General features: G+C 50.5%; 1 protein-coding gene across 3 annotated transcripts in view; it reads left to right on the top strand.

The window, feature by feature from the left end:
• The window catches only part of ASTN1 (astrotactin 1), a 58,766-nt gene that overhangs the window by 7,302 nt on the left and 34,215 nt on the right, over nt 1-17,249 (top strand). For all 3 annotated transcript variants that reach the window (XM_069862634.1, XM_069862633.1, XM_069862632.1), the window contains exon 3: nt 13,936-14,123. In XM_069862634.1, the coding sequence (XP_069718735.1) occupies nt 13,936-14,123 (188 nt within the window). The remainder of the gene's footprint in view (nt 1-13,935; nt 14,124-17,249) is intronic.

Genomic DNA, 17,249 nt, shown 5'->3' with positions numbered 1-17,249 from the left:
TCTATCCACGCCAGTCGCATTTACTCCTGAGGTGCATCCCATTTCCCCTCCCTTTTCTTAACCTTCCCCCCCCCTTTTTTTAACCTTTCCCCCCCCTTTTCTTAACCTTTCCCCCCCCTTTTCTTAACCTTCCCCCCCCTTTTCTTAACCTTCCCCCCCCTTTTCTTAACCTTCCCCCCCCTTTTCTTAACCTTCCCCCCCCTTTTCTTAACCTTCCCCCCCTTTTCTTAACCTTCCCCCCCTTTTCTTAACCTTCCCCCGCCTTTTCTTAACCTTCCCCCCCTTCTTAGCCTTCCCCCCCCTTTGCTTAGCCTTTCCCCCCCCTTTGCTCTAGCCTTTCCCCCCCCTTTGCTTAGCCTTTCCCCCCCCTTTGCTCTAGCCTTTCCCCCCCCTTTGCTCTAGCCTTTCCCCCCCCTTTGCTTAGCCTTTCCCCCCCCTTTGCTTAGCCTTTCCCCCGCCTTGCTTAGCCTTCCCCCCCTGCTTTGCTTAGCCTTCCCCCCCCCTTCTTAACCTTTTTCCCCCCTTTTTCCCCTTCCTTATTCTGTTTAATTCTATTTTATTTTCTTAATAGTTACTTAGCCAGCTAAATGGAGGCTCTGAAATCATCTTTCTCGGAGTTGCTGCAGAGCAGTCCTTCAAATGAAGGGATTTTTGTCTGTTGGGATTAAGGAGGCATCTAGATGGTGATGACTGTCATTTAAGACTGGTTGTCCTTTTACTTGCCAATTGCCGGACTCCGGCTTCCCTGCAGCCTGCCTGGCTGTGGCCAGTCGCTCACCCCCAGCAGTGCTTGGGGGATTTGTCTAGATACAGCAGGATTTATGATTGCCAGGTTCTGGCTGCCCTGCTACAGCTTAACACTGAGAAAGCATCTGGAAGAGAGCATCCTCTGCTCTCGCTCATGCGTTGGTGTTTCTGACCCTGTTTTGCTGCCCTGCAGCCGAGGGATGCTCGGGGTGGGTGCTTGTCCTGCAGTGCTGGCGCGGGGCTCTCTGGGGTCTGGTTTGGGATGTGGGTTGTGTTGACCCCACGCTTTGCTTTGCTGCAGGACCTAGTTTGAGGGTGATGGGTGCGGGCAGGGGTCTGAGCCTGTCCCCTTCACTGTGTCCTGTCTGCAGAGCCTGAGGTCTGCTGGGGAACAGGCAGAGGCTTCTTTCACCGTTTACAGCTGGAGAGGGGTAAAGGGTCACTGAGAGACCCCGCAGCTGGTGGTGGCATATCAGTCACAGAAATTTGGAGTCCACGTCTTGGGTGCAAGAGGAGACACGGTCTAGGAAAGCCTGGCTGCCTCTGAAGCATTTCAGTAATTAGGATGACTAACAAGCGGAGCAGAGCAAGCAGCTATGGGGGTGCAGAGAGATGGCTTTGCTCGTGCAGGGAGCTAATCCAGCTGAAAACTAACCTGGTGGAGGGCAGAAGTTGGAGAAGGAGGCAGGAGATGTTAAGGAGACCTTGCCCATGCCCTTGTGTGGACACATCGCTTTTACTTGTGCCGGTGAGGGCTGTGTTGCTTTGGGAGAGCTCCCGAATTGGGTCTGTGATCCAAGTGAAACCATCACCTGGCTGCCAGAGCCCTTTGCGGGGATGGAGATCTGCCTGTCAGGGGAAATTGGGTGCAAGCCGGACCTTGACCTTGGTTCTTAGGACCATAACCTCCCATTCCTCTCTCCCGTACACCTACCTTCTTCCCCTGCCAACAAAAACCCAGCCGTGTTGTCACCGTCACAACACAGTGGCTGCCTGGGAAAGCAGATATTAGCAACCTCGAAATATCCCAGGGACAGGCTCTTGTGTGATGGGAGACAGTTACCATGGAAACCTCCTTCAAATAAAAAAATAAGAAAAAGAAAAAAAGCCGAAATTTAAAGCAGCCCTTGTAGCTCAGAGGAACCGTAGACCTTATTATGGATTTTGGCAATCCCCTTTTTTTCTTTTATTTGCTCCAGCTAAAAGCTCCAGTAGACAAGGCAATTAATTGCAACATCCCAAGGGGAGCGAGAGAGGGAGGGCACGGTGCTGGGAAGCCACTGGCTGGGCTGGTGAACTCCCAGTACTTCCCAGTGCTGCTGCCCTGCAGCCACTAAATGCCCTCCCCTAATGGAGTTTCTCCAACACGGAGGAAGAAGGAGGGTTTTATTTCAGAAGAGGTGGCTTAAGGGTTAAAAAAACCCCTTCCTAGTTTTGTAGGTGGAGGTTTTGTTGGGAAGATTGGTGGGAGCAAGGGTTTAGGGTGCTGCAGGAGGAGTGACCCTCGGGTCCTGTCATGGGTCTCCTCCTCCCCCCTAGTGAGGAAGCTGTAGATTGGGGTGAGATCTCCCCTCAGACTCCTCATTAGGAGGCAGCGCCCCTTCTCCTGCCAAGAAGGGCTGCATCAGGATAGCGGGGCTCCTGCAGGAATGGATTGAGCTGGTCAGCTTCGGTGAGCAGGTGGAGATGCCTAGGAGAACAGACATTGCCCTCGCAAATTTTCTTGCCAGAGTCTCATTTGCAGCCATGGCCGCAGGGTCCTTGGGGGCTTTGAGTGTGGCTCAGTACAGACATTCTACTGCTGCAGTGCTTTCAGCCTGTCCACTCCTCTAATGATGTCCCCTGTGTCCAGAGCCACTGAGAAATCTCCTGGAAACATCAGGTTTGGATTGGAGAGCCTGCTATGCCTCCCACTGCCCTGGGCAGGCCTCAAGCTCCTCTGGGTGATGCTTTCCCAGGGGCTGTCGTGCTGGCTGTTTTCCGTTCCAGAGCTGCATCTCTCCAACTTTTCTTCTATTGCTCAGACAGAAATAGTGGAGCTCTGGCTTTTACTGCTTCGGGAGAGTTCTGGAGAGGGGCAGTGGTGGGACCTGTGCTGCTGAGAAGCTGCTGGCTTTCTTGCTGACAAAAGGGACAAGAAAGGGAGTTTGTCCTTCCAGAAATGACACACGTGGCTCAGATATTTGGAGGGGAATAGAAATGTTTCTGCTGGCTCAGGGACGAGCAGAAAGCTGCAATGGTCTCATCCCAGCTCGTGCTGAGGCACAGCTTTAGCTGGGCTTGGATGTGTGTCCAAGCATCCATAAGCAAGAGAGTGCCGGAAACATTCTTCCAGGGAAAAATCAAACCTATTTTATTAGCTTTTCTTCAGGAGCTGCTCTCTTCCCTGGTGTGCTGTGCCTCTGGCATGCTCAGACCTGATGGGCAGCCCCTGTGGTGTGTGGTGGGAACACTTGTGAGCCAGGAAGGGGAGGTGTCAGAAGCCAAGTTGGATGAGGCTTTGAGCGACCTGGTTTAGTGGAAGGTGTCCCTCTCCATGCAGGGGGGTTGAAACTGGATAATCTTTAAGGTTCGTTCTGGCCCAAGCCATTCAGTGGTGATGATGATAATGCATTGAGTCTGTTTAGTCAACCTCAGACCTGGGCTGGCTTCTACAGCCTTTTATTATCACGTTTCCCCCTTTAGCTGCTTGTGGAGTGTGGCACAGCAGTGATTAACAGCTGGAGGACTTCTTCAAGCTGCAGTCCCAAGCCTGCTGGCACGAACTGGGGTGAAGGGATGTCTGGCAGACACTGCAGCTGTGGGGTGAACAAAGGATGTGGAGGTTCCTGAGATGGATGTGGCACACGTCTTCCCACGGGACAGCGGTGGCATGGTCAGCCTGGTCTGGATCCAGCCACCCCCTGTGTAATTAAAACTCAGTGCTAGGGAAGAAGGGTTTTTCACATGCCGTGGGGTGAAAGGCAGCATGTGTGAGAAATGCAGCTGTGCCAGCAGCGGCAAAACATCAGGAGAATGGAGGGAGGGCAGGAAAGGAAGGACCACGAGGTAGGAGGAGAGGCACCGTGGCAGGAGATAAAAAAATAACTGGAGGGACTGTGCAAAAGCCAAGGGGCATTAGGAGTGGTGGCAGAGGGTACTGGCAGTGTCACTCGCTGCAGGTGTGAGCCGTAGCATCTCTGGTGGCTTCTTGAAGCTGCTGTGCATGGAGCCCAGTAAAGCACCCTTTGGAGCTAATTGCCACAGAAATTAATCACAGACTCATAGAATGGTTTGGGTTGGAAGGGACCTTAAAGTCCATCCAGTTCCAACGCCCCTGCCATGGGCAGGGACACCTCCCACTGGATCAAGCTGCTCAAGGCCCATCCAACCTGGCCTTGAACACCTCAAGGAATGGGGCAACCTCTTCCAGCGCCTCACCACTCTTATGGTGCAGAAATTCTACCTATTGTCTAGCCTAAACCTGCCCCTCTCCCGTTTATACCCATAATGAAAGGTCTCACACCAAGTGGCAGCACCTGCGTCCTGGGAATAGCCCTGTGGCGGCCGTGGCCGGGTGTTCAGCATGTTCCTGGCTGAGGAAGGGAGGAGGTGGCAGGCTGGCTCACTGAGCCCTGGCCTTGGCAACAGCCACAGCCTGTGCCAGTGAAGCAAAGATGTGGCTGTAAATGCAGGAGTTTGCAGTTACCCGGTGCTCAGAGTCTGGCAGGGCTCTTTGCTCTTGAGATACCAAAAATGTGGCTCACTCCTTGCCTTGATTTGATTTTGTTTGCTTACAGAAATGCTGCTTATTTGCTAACGTGGGATGCTGCTTCGCTTTGGTGAAGGAGGAGCAAGAGGCAGCAGCCCCTTGCTCAGAAACCCTCTGATCAAGGGTTGCTGCCCTGTCCAGGGCAACCTTTGGCATTTTGCTGGGCTGGAGCATCCTGGTTCCATGCCCTTTCTTCTGGCCATCCCAGATTTCAGCCCTAGAATAAGGAAAGAAGTAGATTTTTCTCCTTTTTTTTTTTCCTCTATGCAAATGCAAGAGAACTTTCCACCTTTGATTATGACATTGGAGTTTCCTTTCCCTGCCAAGAGCATGAGCCCTGCCCGCAAAGCAGGCAGGTAAATACAGGCAGGGCCGTATGTGCGATCACGTTAAAGCTGATGGGGGCTGAAGCCAAAGAGCGGTGTTACATAATTTGGACTGCAATGCAGAAGTGCTTGCTTAATTTTTAATTATCCCATTGCTGCACGTATGTAGCTCTCGACCTGGGAAGCAGGGTCGGCCTGTTGGCACGTGTGAGGAGGCTGGACTGGCAAAAATGATGGGAAAACCTTCCCTCGTGTTCCTGTCCCTCCCCGCACAGTGGGAAGAAATGTGGCCCTGTGGCACTGGCAAGGACAGCAGGAGTAGGGCTGAGCCACGACAGCTGGGAAGGGGCAGAGGGGTCACCGAGGGGTGTCCCGTTGAGCAGTGGGAGAAGGGATGCCGGCCTGCAAAGGTCTTCAAAGGTTCTCTGAGTTACAGTGATACATAAACAGAAGATGCCGTGGTTGCTTTGCATCCAGATTTCCCATAGCTGCTGGTGAAAGAGCCTTAAGTGCCTGCTGGGATGGGTTTGCTGGGAAGGAGCTGCCATAGACCTGAGCTGTGAAGCACTGTTTCTTCCTCTTTCTGTTCTCCCCCTCTTTCAAGTCCCCACTCGTCATTTTCTGTTCTTCCTACAAAGGCAGCCACCTCGGAGCAGCTTAGGCTTCAAAGTTCCCAAAATAACAAAGGTTAAAATAAATAAAAAAAGAAGAGTTGCTGCGAGATTGAGTCAGTGCCCCACTTGCATCTGGGTTTGGAGCTTCAAAGTGGCTGCAAAGAACCTCCCTTGGTGTCTGTGGTTGGTCATCTCAATGCTTGGGGTCCTGTCTTCATTCTTCTGAAGTCACAGGTAATTCAGCAGTAGTGAGGATGAGACCACGGGTAATTGCATCCATTGAAAGTGGTGGTGGGTTCTGCTGGTTTTGCTGCCCGTGGGGGCAATCTGGAAGAGGTCTCACGTGGAGGAGAGGGTCATGTTGGCTGTGGTGATGGACATGTCCATGCGGGTGAGATGGGTGTCCCCAGGGCTGTGTCGTGTACTCACCGGCTCTGTCCCCTGGCCAGGCAGGTGGGCAAACAGCTCCTCGTGGGGAGGCTTTGTGCTCAACACGGTGCTTTGTGCCTTTGCTGGCTGTGCTGATTTATATAGATCATCAATATGACAATTATATACACCTGCAGATTTAATTACCTCCATTTTCGTCAGGCGGCGACAGATTTATGCCTCTATTCTGTTCCCGTAAATCTGAAACAAGCTTGACTAGACCCAAAAGTCCTCCCATTGATCACCACACACTGGCTGGTCTCTGGCCCTCTTGACAAGCTCTTCTTTCAAGAGTGATAAATTCAAGATGCACAGTCAACTTTTTCCCCTTCTACATCTTTCTTCCTTCTCTCTTTTTTTTTTTCTTTCTTTCCTTCTCCTCATTATCTTTCAAAGCCTCTTCACAAATTTGAAAACAGAGCTTGGAGTTGGATAAAAGCTCCCAAGTACCGAAGGTATAATATTAGGCCTGCCTTCTCCACCCTGATGTGGGGCCACTGGTGAGGGTTTGCCCTGCTTCCAAGACCAGCATCGGTCCCTCCAGGACAGGTGGGAGGATCACTCGTGGAAAACCTCTTGGCCCCACTGTTCGCAGGAGACTGGACAGGGTTGTTTTGGCCCTGTGTCACCCCTGGGAGGGCCACCTCATCTCTCCCGTGCCCCAGAGGACACGCAGGTCCTGGCTTTTCCCACAGGAGATGAGGAACAAGCAGCTTATGCTTGTTTCCTGTGCCGAGCATGAGAATGCTGAAGTAACATCTGATTTGCCCCAGCCTCTTGACCTTGGAGCAGTGAGTACTTAAACAAATTAGTCTGAAGGAGCAGGTTGAAGTTTACCCTTGAAGTGAAGTCCATGTCATCAGTGTAATGCGTCCCCTCGCCTCTCCCACCTATCCCACCACTGCTGCTGACTGACCTCGCCTGTACGACATGCTCCAATGTCTTGCTAAGTGCCTGGCAGATGGGCTGGATTGGCTGGCCTGCGGTGTATATAAATAGTCCTTTGCCTGCCTGTGGAAACTGTTGGCTGGCTTGGAAAGCTGAAGGTAATCTTGGTGGGCCTCTTGGGTCAGTAGGGTCTGATAACAGAGAGAGCTGGGGGCTGGAGACAGGGAATTGCTATCTGAGGAGCAAGAGGCTGCATCAAATGGAGGGAGCTGCCTTGGAGTCTCCTTCTCCCAGCAAGGCAGTGCCCGAGGAGCAAAGAGTCTCAGTCACTTTTCAAGGGACACGTCAATTGTAGAATCATAGAATGATTTGGATTGGAAGGGACCTTAGAGATCATCCAGTTCCAACCCCTTGCCATGGGCAGGGACATCTTCCCCTGGATCAGGGTGCTCAAAGCCCGTCCAACCTGGCCTTGAACACCCCCAGGGATGGGGCAGCCACCACTGGTCTGAGCAACCTGGGCCAGGTCCTCCCCACCCTCACAGGAAAACATTTGTTCCAAGATCTCATCTCAATCTCTCCTCTTTCAGCTTAAAAGCTGTTCCCCTTATACTGTCCCTGCACCCTCTGATCAAGAGTCCCTTCCCAGCTTTCCTGGTGCTCCTTTCCATACTGGAAGCTGCTCTAAGATCTTCCCAGAATGCTCTCATTTCCAACCCCAGCTCTCTCAGCCTGTCCTCATACAGGAGGTGCTCCAGCCCTCGGGTCATCTCCGTGGCCTCCTCTGGAGCCGCTCCAACAGATCAATGTCTTTCCTGTACTGAGGACTGGACTCTAGAGATGAAGGCAGGACTCAGGTGAGGTCACCCGAGAGCAGAGTAGAGGCCTTGCTGGTCACACTGCTTCCTGGGCTGCAGGTGCACATTGGGAACTCATGTTGAGCTTCTCATCCACTAGCACCCCAAGTCCTTTTCAGGGCTGCTCCGAATCTGTTCTCCAACTACCCCATAATTGCACTTGGGATTGCCCCAACTCAGCATCCTCAAAGGCTGGTCTGGGCAGCACCTCGCTGGGTTTGCAGCCACGCTCCATCCCCAAGACCCTGGGCTTGGTCAGGGACAGCAGGTTGGTGGTCCTTTAGCATCTCCAGCCATGTAAACAGCTGATACTTTGCAGGGGGTGGGGGGGAACATGAAAAACACAGCATCTGTTGCGTGCCCCTTTCCCTACTGCTGAGTTCAGGGATTTCTGAAGCTGGGATTTGCCTCTGGCTCAGTAGCTGCAGGTCTTCTTGGAATTCAATTCCTTTCTCAGTGCTTTCATACTTCATGGTAGATGAAACAGCCTTTTGTTAGTTTTTACCCACCTAACTCTTGGAAAGCGAGAAATAGTGAATATTTATTGTGTTTCTCACTGCTCAGTTGATTTCATCATTTTATAGACTTTTACCACACCCCTGCTCAGCTTTTTGTTTTCCTTGCTAAGGGATCTGAACATAGTTGGTTTCTTCTCTCCAGAAAGCCATTCATGAGATCTTGTCTTCCTTGTACCGTTCTTTCAAATCTTCCTAGCCCTGCCTCCTCCGTTACGAGGTGTCTGACCTGAATATCGCTTGCAGGATTTGAGATCGACTTGCTTTCACCAAAGTTGAGTTTCACCTGCCCACTTTCTTGCCCACTTTTCTCCAGCACTTTGCAGCTTTAGCTTTGTGGAGACTAAATTTAGCATCGGTGACCAACTTTGTCATTCACCTCCTCTTCCAGAGTGTTTCTGAACAGCTGAGATCCTGACAAAGATCTCTGTGGGGCTTCTTGGTAACCTCCTTTTATTGTGAAAACTATCCTCTTATTCCTCCCCCGCCTGGTGGGCTTCAAGAGGACTTTCCCTCTTAACCCAACCTCACTTCAGCACTGTGGAAAACTTTGAGCGTGGATGTTGACAAAGACTCCTTGAAACGAGTCCATCAAACTGGATCACCCTTATCTACTGACTTGGAGTGTTGAGCGACCCATATTAACCCACCCACCTACCAGTTCCTCTAACAAACCCTCCAGGGCAGAAGTAGGACTTACTGGTCTGTAATTTCCATGATGCACAAGAGCTTTTTTAAGAGATTGAGGTCTCCTCTGCCAAGTTTTGCTCCTCTGGTTACTCACACCTTCTGAGCGATGACTGGTGCATGCATGGAGTTCAGCGACTATCCTCTTCTGCTTGTAGGTGAGCACCATCTGCGCTGAGGGGTTCATGTTCTCCATCTCACTATTTTGCCTGGAGAAGAGAAGGCTCTGGGAGACCTTATAATGACCTTCCAGTACCTGAAGGGGACTACAAGAAAGATGGGGGGGTGGGGGGACAGGGGATGGGACTTTTTACAAAGGCATGGAGTGATAAGACAAGGGGCAATGACTATAAATTGGAAGGCGGCGGATTTAGACTGGACATAAGGGGGAATTTCTTCACAATGAGGGTGGTGAGACACTGGAACAGGTTGCCCAGGGAAGCTGTGGCTGCCCCATCCCTGGAGGGGTTTGGGGCCAGTTTGGATGGACCTTGGCAGCCTGGTCCAGTGGGAGGTGTCGCTGCCCATGGCAGGGGGCTTGGAACTGGATGATCTTTAAGGTCCCTTCCAACCCAAACCATTCTATGATTAGCCATGTTTTTCCTAATTTTTGGTCCAAATTGACAAATGCAGTGGAAAAATAACCTCAGAGAGGGATTTGCACAGGTGCGGTTGGTACATCCTTGGGTCTGCAGGGAAGAGCAGTGCAATGGGGCAAGTCGCATTGTAAGGTCAGCAGCTGCCGAGCAAAACTGGTGGACTCAGACCCATTAATGATGAATTAGCGTCCTTCACTCCGCAAACGGCTGCACAGCACAATGTCACTCCCAGAGCGATGGCGAGTTTTGTTTTTAAAGAAAGGGATGAAGAAGGACCATGGCATATCCAGGACAAAAATCCCAGTTCAGTGATAAAGTGTGGCTACAGCTTTGAAATGTGATTCCCTGATGACCTTCCCAAAAGCAAAAGCGCCCTGCGATTCAAGGAGAAACCTGGCTAGCTGTCAGCCCTGCTATGACAGCTAATGGCTTCGCGTGTACCAGCCCCATGTGCAGCCGTGATGGGGGGGTGATATCTCTGACCTAGCCAAAGAGCAGCTCCAGATACAGCAGGTGCCTTTTCCTCGAGCCTTCAGGTTCTCCCATGTCTATGGGTCATTTGGAAACGTTGCCCAAGTTATGCTGTCCTGGAAAGCAAGTTCCTGATAGATGAAGTGAGGTTTGTGTTTGCTGGTAGGGAAAAGCTGGATGGTCTTGAAAAGGCAGAATGACCTCCAGAGTGTGCTGGTTTTCCTACGTGAGACTGGAGATGGGGTTAAAAAAAAAAAGGCAAATAAAATACGGTGAATGATGAATGTGAATTTTTAACGGGCTCATAAAAACATGAATATTATCTCATGAAAGATGTGTCACTAAAAGCTCGGAAGTAAAAATGAGTTAAATATGAGGATATGCATTTTGACATCTGAATTGATGGGAATCAAGTTCTGAGGTCCCAACACAGAATGCAAGTGGCTCGTGGTGGGGAGGTCTCTTGAGTTACTTGAGACGTTGGAGACCCTTGGAGGACTGGAAAGCCAGGCTTGTGATGGCTGAGTGAAAGCCCTTTTAAAGGAAACCCTCAGCTGATGGGGAACTTCAATAAAGGTTCAGGTTCTGTGTGGAAAATAAGGCAGATTTAAACGTTAACAAGGAAATGTAAGTCCAAGATAAAATCTGCGCTTGGCTGTTTGGAATGGGTCTGCAGAGACTGACATTATAGCGGAGTTCATTTGACTAATCAGAGGCATCTATTAATGCAAAATGCTTCCAAATAGAAAGGAAAATTGTTTTTCTGGGTTTTTTTCCGTTACATTGGTGTGTGTGTTTTAAGGAGAGTTGCTCAATGTGTATTTTCCCTTCTGCCACGCTCTGAGGTCTCAGTGAGGGACGAGGACACAGGAATGGAACATGTAGATGTTGGCCTTGGGGGCTGCCATTTCAATGTTGCACCAGCTCAGGTGCAAAGTTGGGCTGTGAGGGAGGTGTTTCCTCCTAAAAGTGGGAGATGGAGAGGTATTACCTCCAGAAGGACTGGATTTGCTCTGGGTTGGACAGCCGTCCTTGGGAGATGGGGTCATTTGGGATGATCAAGTAATGAAGCGGGTGTAAACCCACCCACCTGCAGCAACTTCATCTGGACTTTCTCCAATCCTTGGTTTGCTCCTCTACAACCTTTCCTTTCCCTCTCCTTCCCCTCGCAGATGGTCTGGGAGCGGAGCAGCCACGGCCATTATGTTGAAGGCATCAGCCAGGGTCTTTGGAGGCTGCTGCTCCTGTAGATACGGAGGATCTGGGCCACGTTTGATACCAGGTGAATGTGGCGTAGCCTAATTAGCGGTCTCCTCTTGTTATTAACCCCTGACTCAGGCAGTCTATTTTTTAACAGAGGAGCAAGAAGTTAATACTGGTACTAATGGCTTCGTAGCTAAGGCCTTAATGAAAGCTGTACAGGGACCAGGCCTATCATCAATATCTTTCAAACTTTGAACTTGAAATGATCGCCTTTTTTTGGCTTTCTGCACACCTTTCCACCTCCCTCGGGGTCTCCTGGTGTGAGCCAGCGGGCAGGGTTGGCACCCATCAGCCCCACAGCAGAGCTGAGCCCCTACAGCACCCGGATAAATGGCTCAGGTTGGCTCCATGGGTCCCTGTAGCATCGTACGTCAAGTGATGAGATGTCTGCTTGGAGAAGGACGCAAAGATAAAAGTGGAGTGCGTTGGTTAGGAGAACAGAGAGCGAAGAGATGCTGTGTTAGGGAGGAAGCTTGGTCTTGATCTTGGCTTGGTCTTGTTTTAAGCAAACTCCGGGAGAACTTCACGGATGCAGGAAAGCATTTATATATATAACTTTTTCATGTAGAAACGAAGTGGGTTAGGAGCAGCTGGAGTGTTGCTAAAACCCTCAAGAAGAGGAGGAGGAGGTCCAAGGATGGAGCTTTCTCACATGGGTGCTGCCTCAAGAGCTTTTACCCAGGCAGGGGCAGAGGCAATGAAGCGGTGTGGTGATGGAGGGGTCATAGCCTGCAGGTTTGGTGCGAGGGGGTTGATTTCTGGGGTGTTTTCCTCTGTTCTTAGCACTTCGGATTGTGTGTGGTGCAGCCACGGGGTCACATCATAATGTCTGGTGGGAGAGGAAAACACATTTGGGCTCGGTGGCTGGATTGCACTCTTTTAGAACAAGAACCCATTTTTTATTGAAATATATTTTTCATTTTAAGAATAAGCCTGTTTAAATAAATTTGAAATTATGACAACCTATTTTAAAGCTTAAATTTACTATAATCTATTAATCATTTAAATAACTTCCATCAAGGAGTCCTCCTCAAATATTAATGAGCTGAAGGGTGCTGGTTTTAAGTGATATGTCAGATCAGGGGAAAACATCTTTAACTCTGGCTTTCTAAATGTCATAATGTCATATACTTAGTATCTATTATTTTCACTCTTTACAATGGAGCGAACGCTGGTATTTACTTTTTTCCAAATGTCAGTATGTTGAGTTCCTGTTGTGCATAAAAGCTCTTGCCTTAATTATTTCTAATTTCACGTTAGCAGGCAGGTGCGGGGAGGATATTTTCTTTCATTTGAGCTGGTTCATTTGAAGTTGAGAAGCCATGGGGAGTTGGGGAAGCAGGAAACCTTGTTTCCCCTTTCAGCCCATGAATAAAGACTAGGTGGGAGGGGAGGAGATCTGCTAATTCAAGCCCTCCCGGCTCCTGGGACCCACTTTTCAAAGGGGATCCATGTGCCTGAACTCACAGCTCAGTGGATAGAGGGAATTTAAAAATGCTTGTGGCTTCCTAGGTGCTTTAACTCCTCTCAGTTTTGCTTCCTGGTGGCATCCAAGAAAGCTCAGCGTCTCTGCTTGGGACACTCAAAGCGCACTGGTTACCACCAGAAATATGACACTTGCTGAGCAGAAACGATCTGCCAATTCGCTCGCTGAGGCTATGTGTTTCTTTTGATTAATCAAATTGGTTTGAGAGGATAAACCTTGTTCTCGATGCATCCCCCCCTGCCCCAGCAGCTGGCTCACTTAAGGCAGCCTAGTGAAATTAATTAACAGTAAATTTAAAATGTTGCTTTTTGGCACTGTAATTGAATTCAAGTTTTCATTTGAAGGCAGCATGAAGCAAGCAAAATAAAGAAGGTCATTAGCAAAGAGAGCCGGGCTCTATCCTGTTGCCATCAAAACGCACAGAAGATGGAGCAGACAGGTCTGGCCGGGCTGTTCCCACGGGGCAGAGGCAGGAGGGAAAGCTGTGTCTTCCCAAGAAGCTCATCATGTGTTTAATGGTCATTCCAACTGAAGCTGAAGCTGATATTTTCTGGCAAAATGGCAAGGCTCGAGCTGCTGGCTGAAAACAAGGTGATCTGGTCTAAGATGGAGGTGGTGGTTGACACAGCGCCCATCTCTCCTCGGGATGGGCTGGTGTCACCCTCCCTTTTGCTCAGACCCAGCCATAGGATGTCCCTGATAGTTTGGATAGTTTGGAGATGCGGGTACATCTGCTGATCGCAGGGCTGAGTCCTATGTGGGGAGCTGAACAAATGCTTGAAGACTGAAAACCTCTGAATGCACCTCAGTCAGAGCCAGAGCTGCAGGTGCGATCGTAGCCATGTGTGTTTTTCCAGTGGGAAATATTTTCTATCCGCAATAATGGTCCCAATGATCCCATTAGTGCTGCTGAGACGCTGTCTGATATCTGCCGCTCCCCATGCCGGAGCTGTGCTTAACACGAAGCACGTGGGTGAAACCCATCCAAATTGCAGCTGGAAGGATGCTGCTGGGTTCCCCAGCTCTGGCCTGAGGTATTGTCAGTAAGTGCTCTGTCCCTGCACCACATTTGGATTTTTGAGGGGCTCATGTCTGGATTTTACCCAGAAATATGATTTTTCTCTGCTTTTTAGCCCATCTGGTTGTGAGTTGTGTACAGGCAGCCTTGGTGCTGGCAGGAGGTGACCAGAGGGAGCCTGCCATGTGTGTCCCTTGGCTCCTCCGCCCGTTTTGGGGAAGAGGCGACTGTCCCCCATCACGCTCTCCTCCACGTTTTATGTGTGACTGGCCTTGCTTTTGCAGAGATCTCGGGCAACACAGATGACATCCCGCTGGTGCGCTGGCGGCAGCAGTGGCTGGAGAATGGCACGTTGCTCTTCCACATCCACCACCAAGATGGAGCCCCCAACCTGCCCGGCTTTGACCCCACGGATGAGCCCCAGACTGAGTCGGCGGAGGAGGAGTTGAGGATCCTCCACATCTCTGTCATGGTACGTGGTGGAAAAGCAGCCCCCGTTTAGGTGTTCAGGAACCTGTAGAAAATAAAGGGGCTCTTGAAAAACCATATCTTTCCCTATCTGTCTCCAGCTGCCCTCGGATAGGGAGCTTGGCTGAGCTTTAGGGGCTGGTTAAGATGTCCCAAGCGCCTCTCCAGACGATGCTGCATGCCTAGGTGCCTTAGTTTGCATCACTTTGCAAGTATGTTTGTAGGGGGGCCTTTATTCCCAGGGCGTGCTGGGCTTTGAAGGTCTCAACCACCTTAACCTCAGGTCAATTCCCATTGACGTTGTCAGGAGCCCTGTGCCCTGTGGATGGTGCCCAGTGCCTGCTGTGCCGCACGCCGTGGGTGTCACCGTGTCACTGGGCAGTGTCACCACCGCTTTAACAGCACGGCAACCCCATAGTCGTGAGTTTGCAGCATGCGGAAGGCAAGAGCATCCCATGCGCTGAGGCTGCACAGCTCTCCTCCTCCCTGCAGAAAGACCAGAACAAGGTTTTGATGGCAGAGATCAGTGTGTATTGGGAGCTGGATCTGTGGGTTGTTGGTTGCTGTTTTTTTTTCTTATGTTGGAAAAAATCTGAAGAATCTGACAATTGTTGTGCCACTGAAAGATAATTAGTTGGAGACAATGTGTTTCCGAGGCTGCAGACAGGCTGTTTAATGGTCCCTACCCTAATGAGAGCGTCGATAGCTCTTCCAGATTGCAGCCCTAGGCCAGGTTTCTCCTCCATCATTTGTGCTTGATTAGTCTTGAGGAAAAAAAATAATCACTGGCAAAGCCACCCACAAAAAACCATTTCAGACTGTCTTCTGTTTTTTTATCATCTGCTCCCCTGTGGGTGCATCACCTCGGTGCCACCATGGTCTTAGTTTTCATGGGTGCTGCTGAATACTGAGATGGGCCTGGGAGTGCCTGAAACAAGGCTTATTATCAAGCTGATGAGAACAGTGTCTGCAGCTTATCGGTCCTGTACCAAAACATGTAAATACAGATTGAATTTTCCCTTTCTCTCTTTCCCCCATCACTCTCAGCTCCTCTCCAGTCACATCCTTATGCCCTGACAAACAGAGCCTGGCTTTTGTGCCAGGAGTCAGGATCACGTGGCATTTTCAAGGCTGATTTTTTCTTTTCTGAGTGGTTGCCAAGAGAAGAAGTGTGAGCGAGAGGCTGTATCCACTGTGACAGCGGTCCGCACGTGGACTGTGTGAGAAGCACTCCCGTGCCTGCCCAGCGCAGGGCTCCTCTCGCAGCCACTGTGCAAGGGCCAGGTGGGGAGGGATGAAGGCAGAATAGGGTTTCTGTGCTCCAGTGAAGAACCGGCTCTCTGAGGTGGTGCCCTGACCCCCTTCAATAAGCACAGAGTGGAGGGGACTCCAGCGCTGGTTTTCATCCTTACTTTGGAGCCTCTTGAAATGTGAATTGGCCACAGGCGGCTTTTCTGCAGGGATCATAGAATCATAGAATGTCCTGAGGTGGAAGGAACCCACAAGGATCGTTGAGTCCAGCTCCTGTTCCTGCATGGGACACCCCATTCGCACCATATGTCTGAGGCTGAAAGCTTCTGGAATATTGTCAGGCGTGGTGCTGTGACTGCTTCCCTGGGAGCTGTTTCAGTGCTCTGGGGGAAGAACCTCCTCCTAATGTCCAACCTAACCCTCCCTTGGCTCTTCCTGCCATTCCCTCAGGTCCTGTCATTGGTTACTAGAGAGGAGAGCTCAGTGCCTGTTCCTCCTCCTCCCCTTGTGAGGAAGCCTGGGGACCACAATGAGGTCTGCTCTCAATCTCTCCTTCTCCAGGCTGAAGAGACCAAGTGACTTCAGCCGCTCCTTGTACAGCTTTCTCTCTAAACCCTTCAGCAGCTTCGTGGCCTCCTCTGGACACCCTTCAGGAGCTTTAGATCCTTTTTATCCTGTGGTGCCTGGAGTGACAGAGAGCCCTGACCTGGGAGGCCATCTCCCGTGGGGATGGGGATAGCCCCCACTTATTTATGGATCAGAGAAACTCAGAGGGATTGGAATGTGGTAGAGACTTGGCCCCTGACTTTACCACTGAAAAACTCAGGTTGTGCACAGCTCGGCAGGAATCCAGTGCCAATTTCCAGTCCCAGAAAGGCATTTCCAGTCCTCCCAGCTGCAGGCTTCTGGGCTGAGGACCCATGCCAGCCAGACCCCCCTGCTCTGCTGGACTGCTCGTCTCCTTCATCACTGGAGTCTCTTTGTTTTTTCATTCTTTTCTTTTAAAGAAAGTTTGGAAGGAGGCTGAGAGTGTGCATCGCAGCTCCATTATCCTGGGAATGAAAGAGAGTTAAACTGTAATGGCCATTAGAGCTCCTTTCCCAGCTACCTCTCTGCTTCTCATTCAATAATTCCCTTAATGTTTTGTCCTAATGGAGCAGATTATTACTATTATTTTAGTTTTTCAAGATCACCTATTGCATAGGAAAGAGGAGGAGGACCAGAGCTGTGGATGGACATGGGGCTCTTAGCTGGCTCCATACACTTTTTGTTATTGTTATTATTGTTATTATTTTTGGCAGACTGGACAGAAAGGGCCAGCATGGGCTTTCATCTCACCGCCTCTCTCTGTGTGCAGTGATGATATCTCCGCGGGAGGGTGACCTTGGGGGTGGTGGTGAGGTGGCAAGGCTGGGTGCAGCTTCAGGGTCTTTCCCTTCAGGGCAGGAGATTTTTCAGTCTCTTTCCCCACAGGAGTTCCCCAAACAATGCTTTGGTCATCAGGCTGTCTCAAGCCTTGATCTCCTTTAATCTGTGCTGCAGTTTCTGCGGGATACCCTGGGAAAACCTCCCTAGATTGAGAGTGACAGCACTGAAACGGGTTGGAAATGGGTCAGAAAATGTTGCCCGTAGGTGCATTTACCTGGAATAAATCTGATCTCTGCTTTCAAAGACGTGTTGCGGGAGAGTGAAACAAAACACACTCTGCTTGAAATGCTGCTTTTTTGTGCCTTGACGGTGACTTCAAAGCTGGTCCAGCTTGAAGCGGGCTTGACCGATGCTGAGCGCTCCCCAGGCCAGCACCCCCTTCTCAGCGTGACCGGGCTCCTCTCACTGTTGTCTTTGCTTTGACCACCTTGGAGCTTCCCCAGGGAATTTG

The sequence above is a fragment of the Phaenicophaeus curvirostris genome, chromosome 8, assembly GCF_032191515.1.
Source record: "Phaenicophaeus curvirostris isolate KB17595 chromosome 8, BPBGC_Pcur_1.0, whole genome shotgun sequence".
Lineage (NCBI taxonomy): Eukaryota > Metazoa > Chordata > Aves > Cuculiformes > Cuculidae > Phaenicophaeus > Phaenicophaeus curvirostris.
Note: the sequence above shows the minus strand (reverse complement) of the source record. Positions and strands in the feature narration are given on the sequence as shown.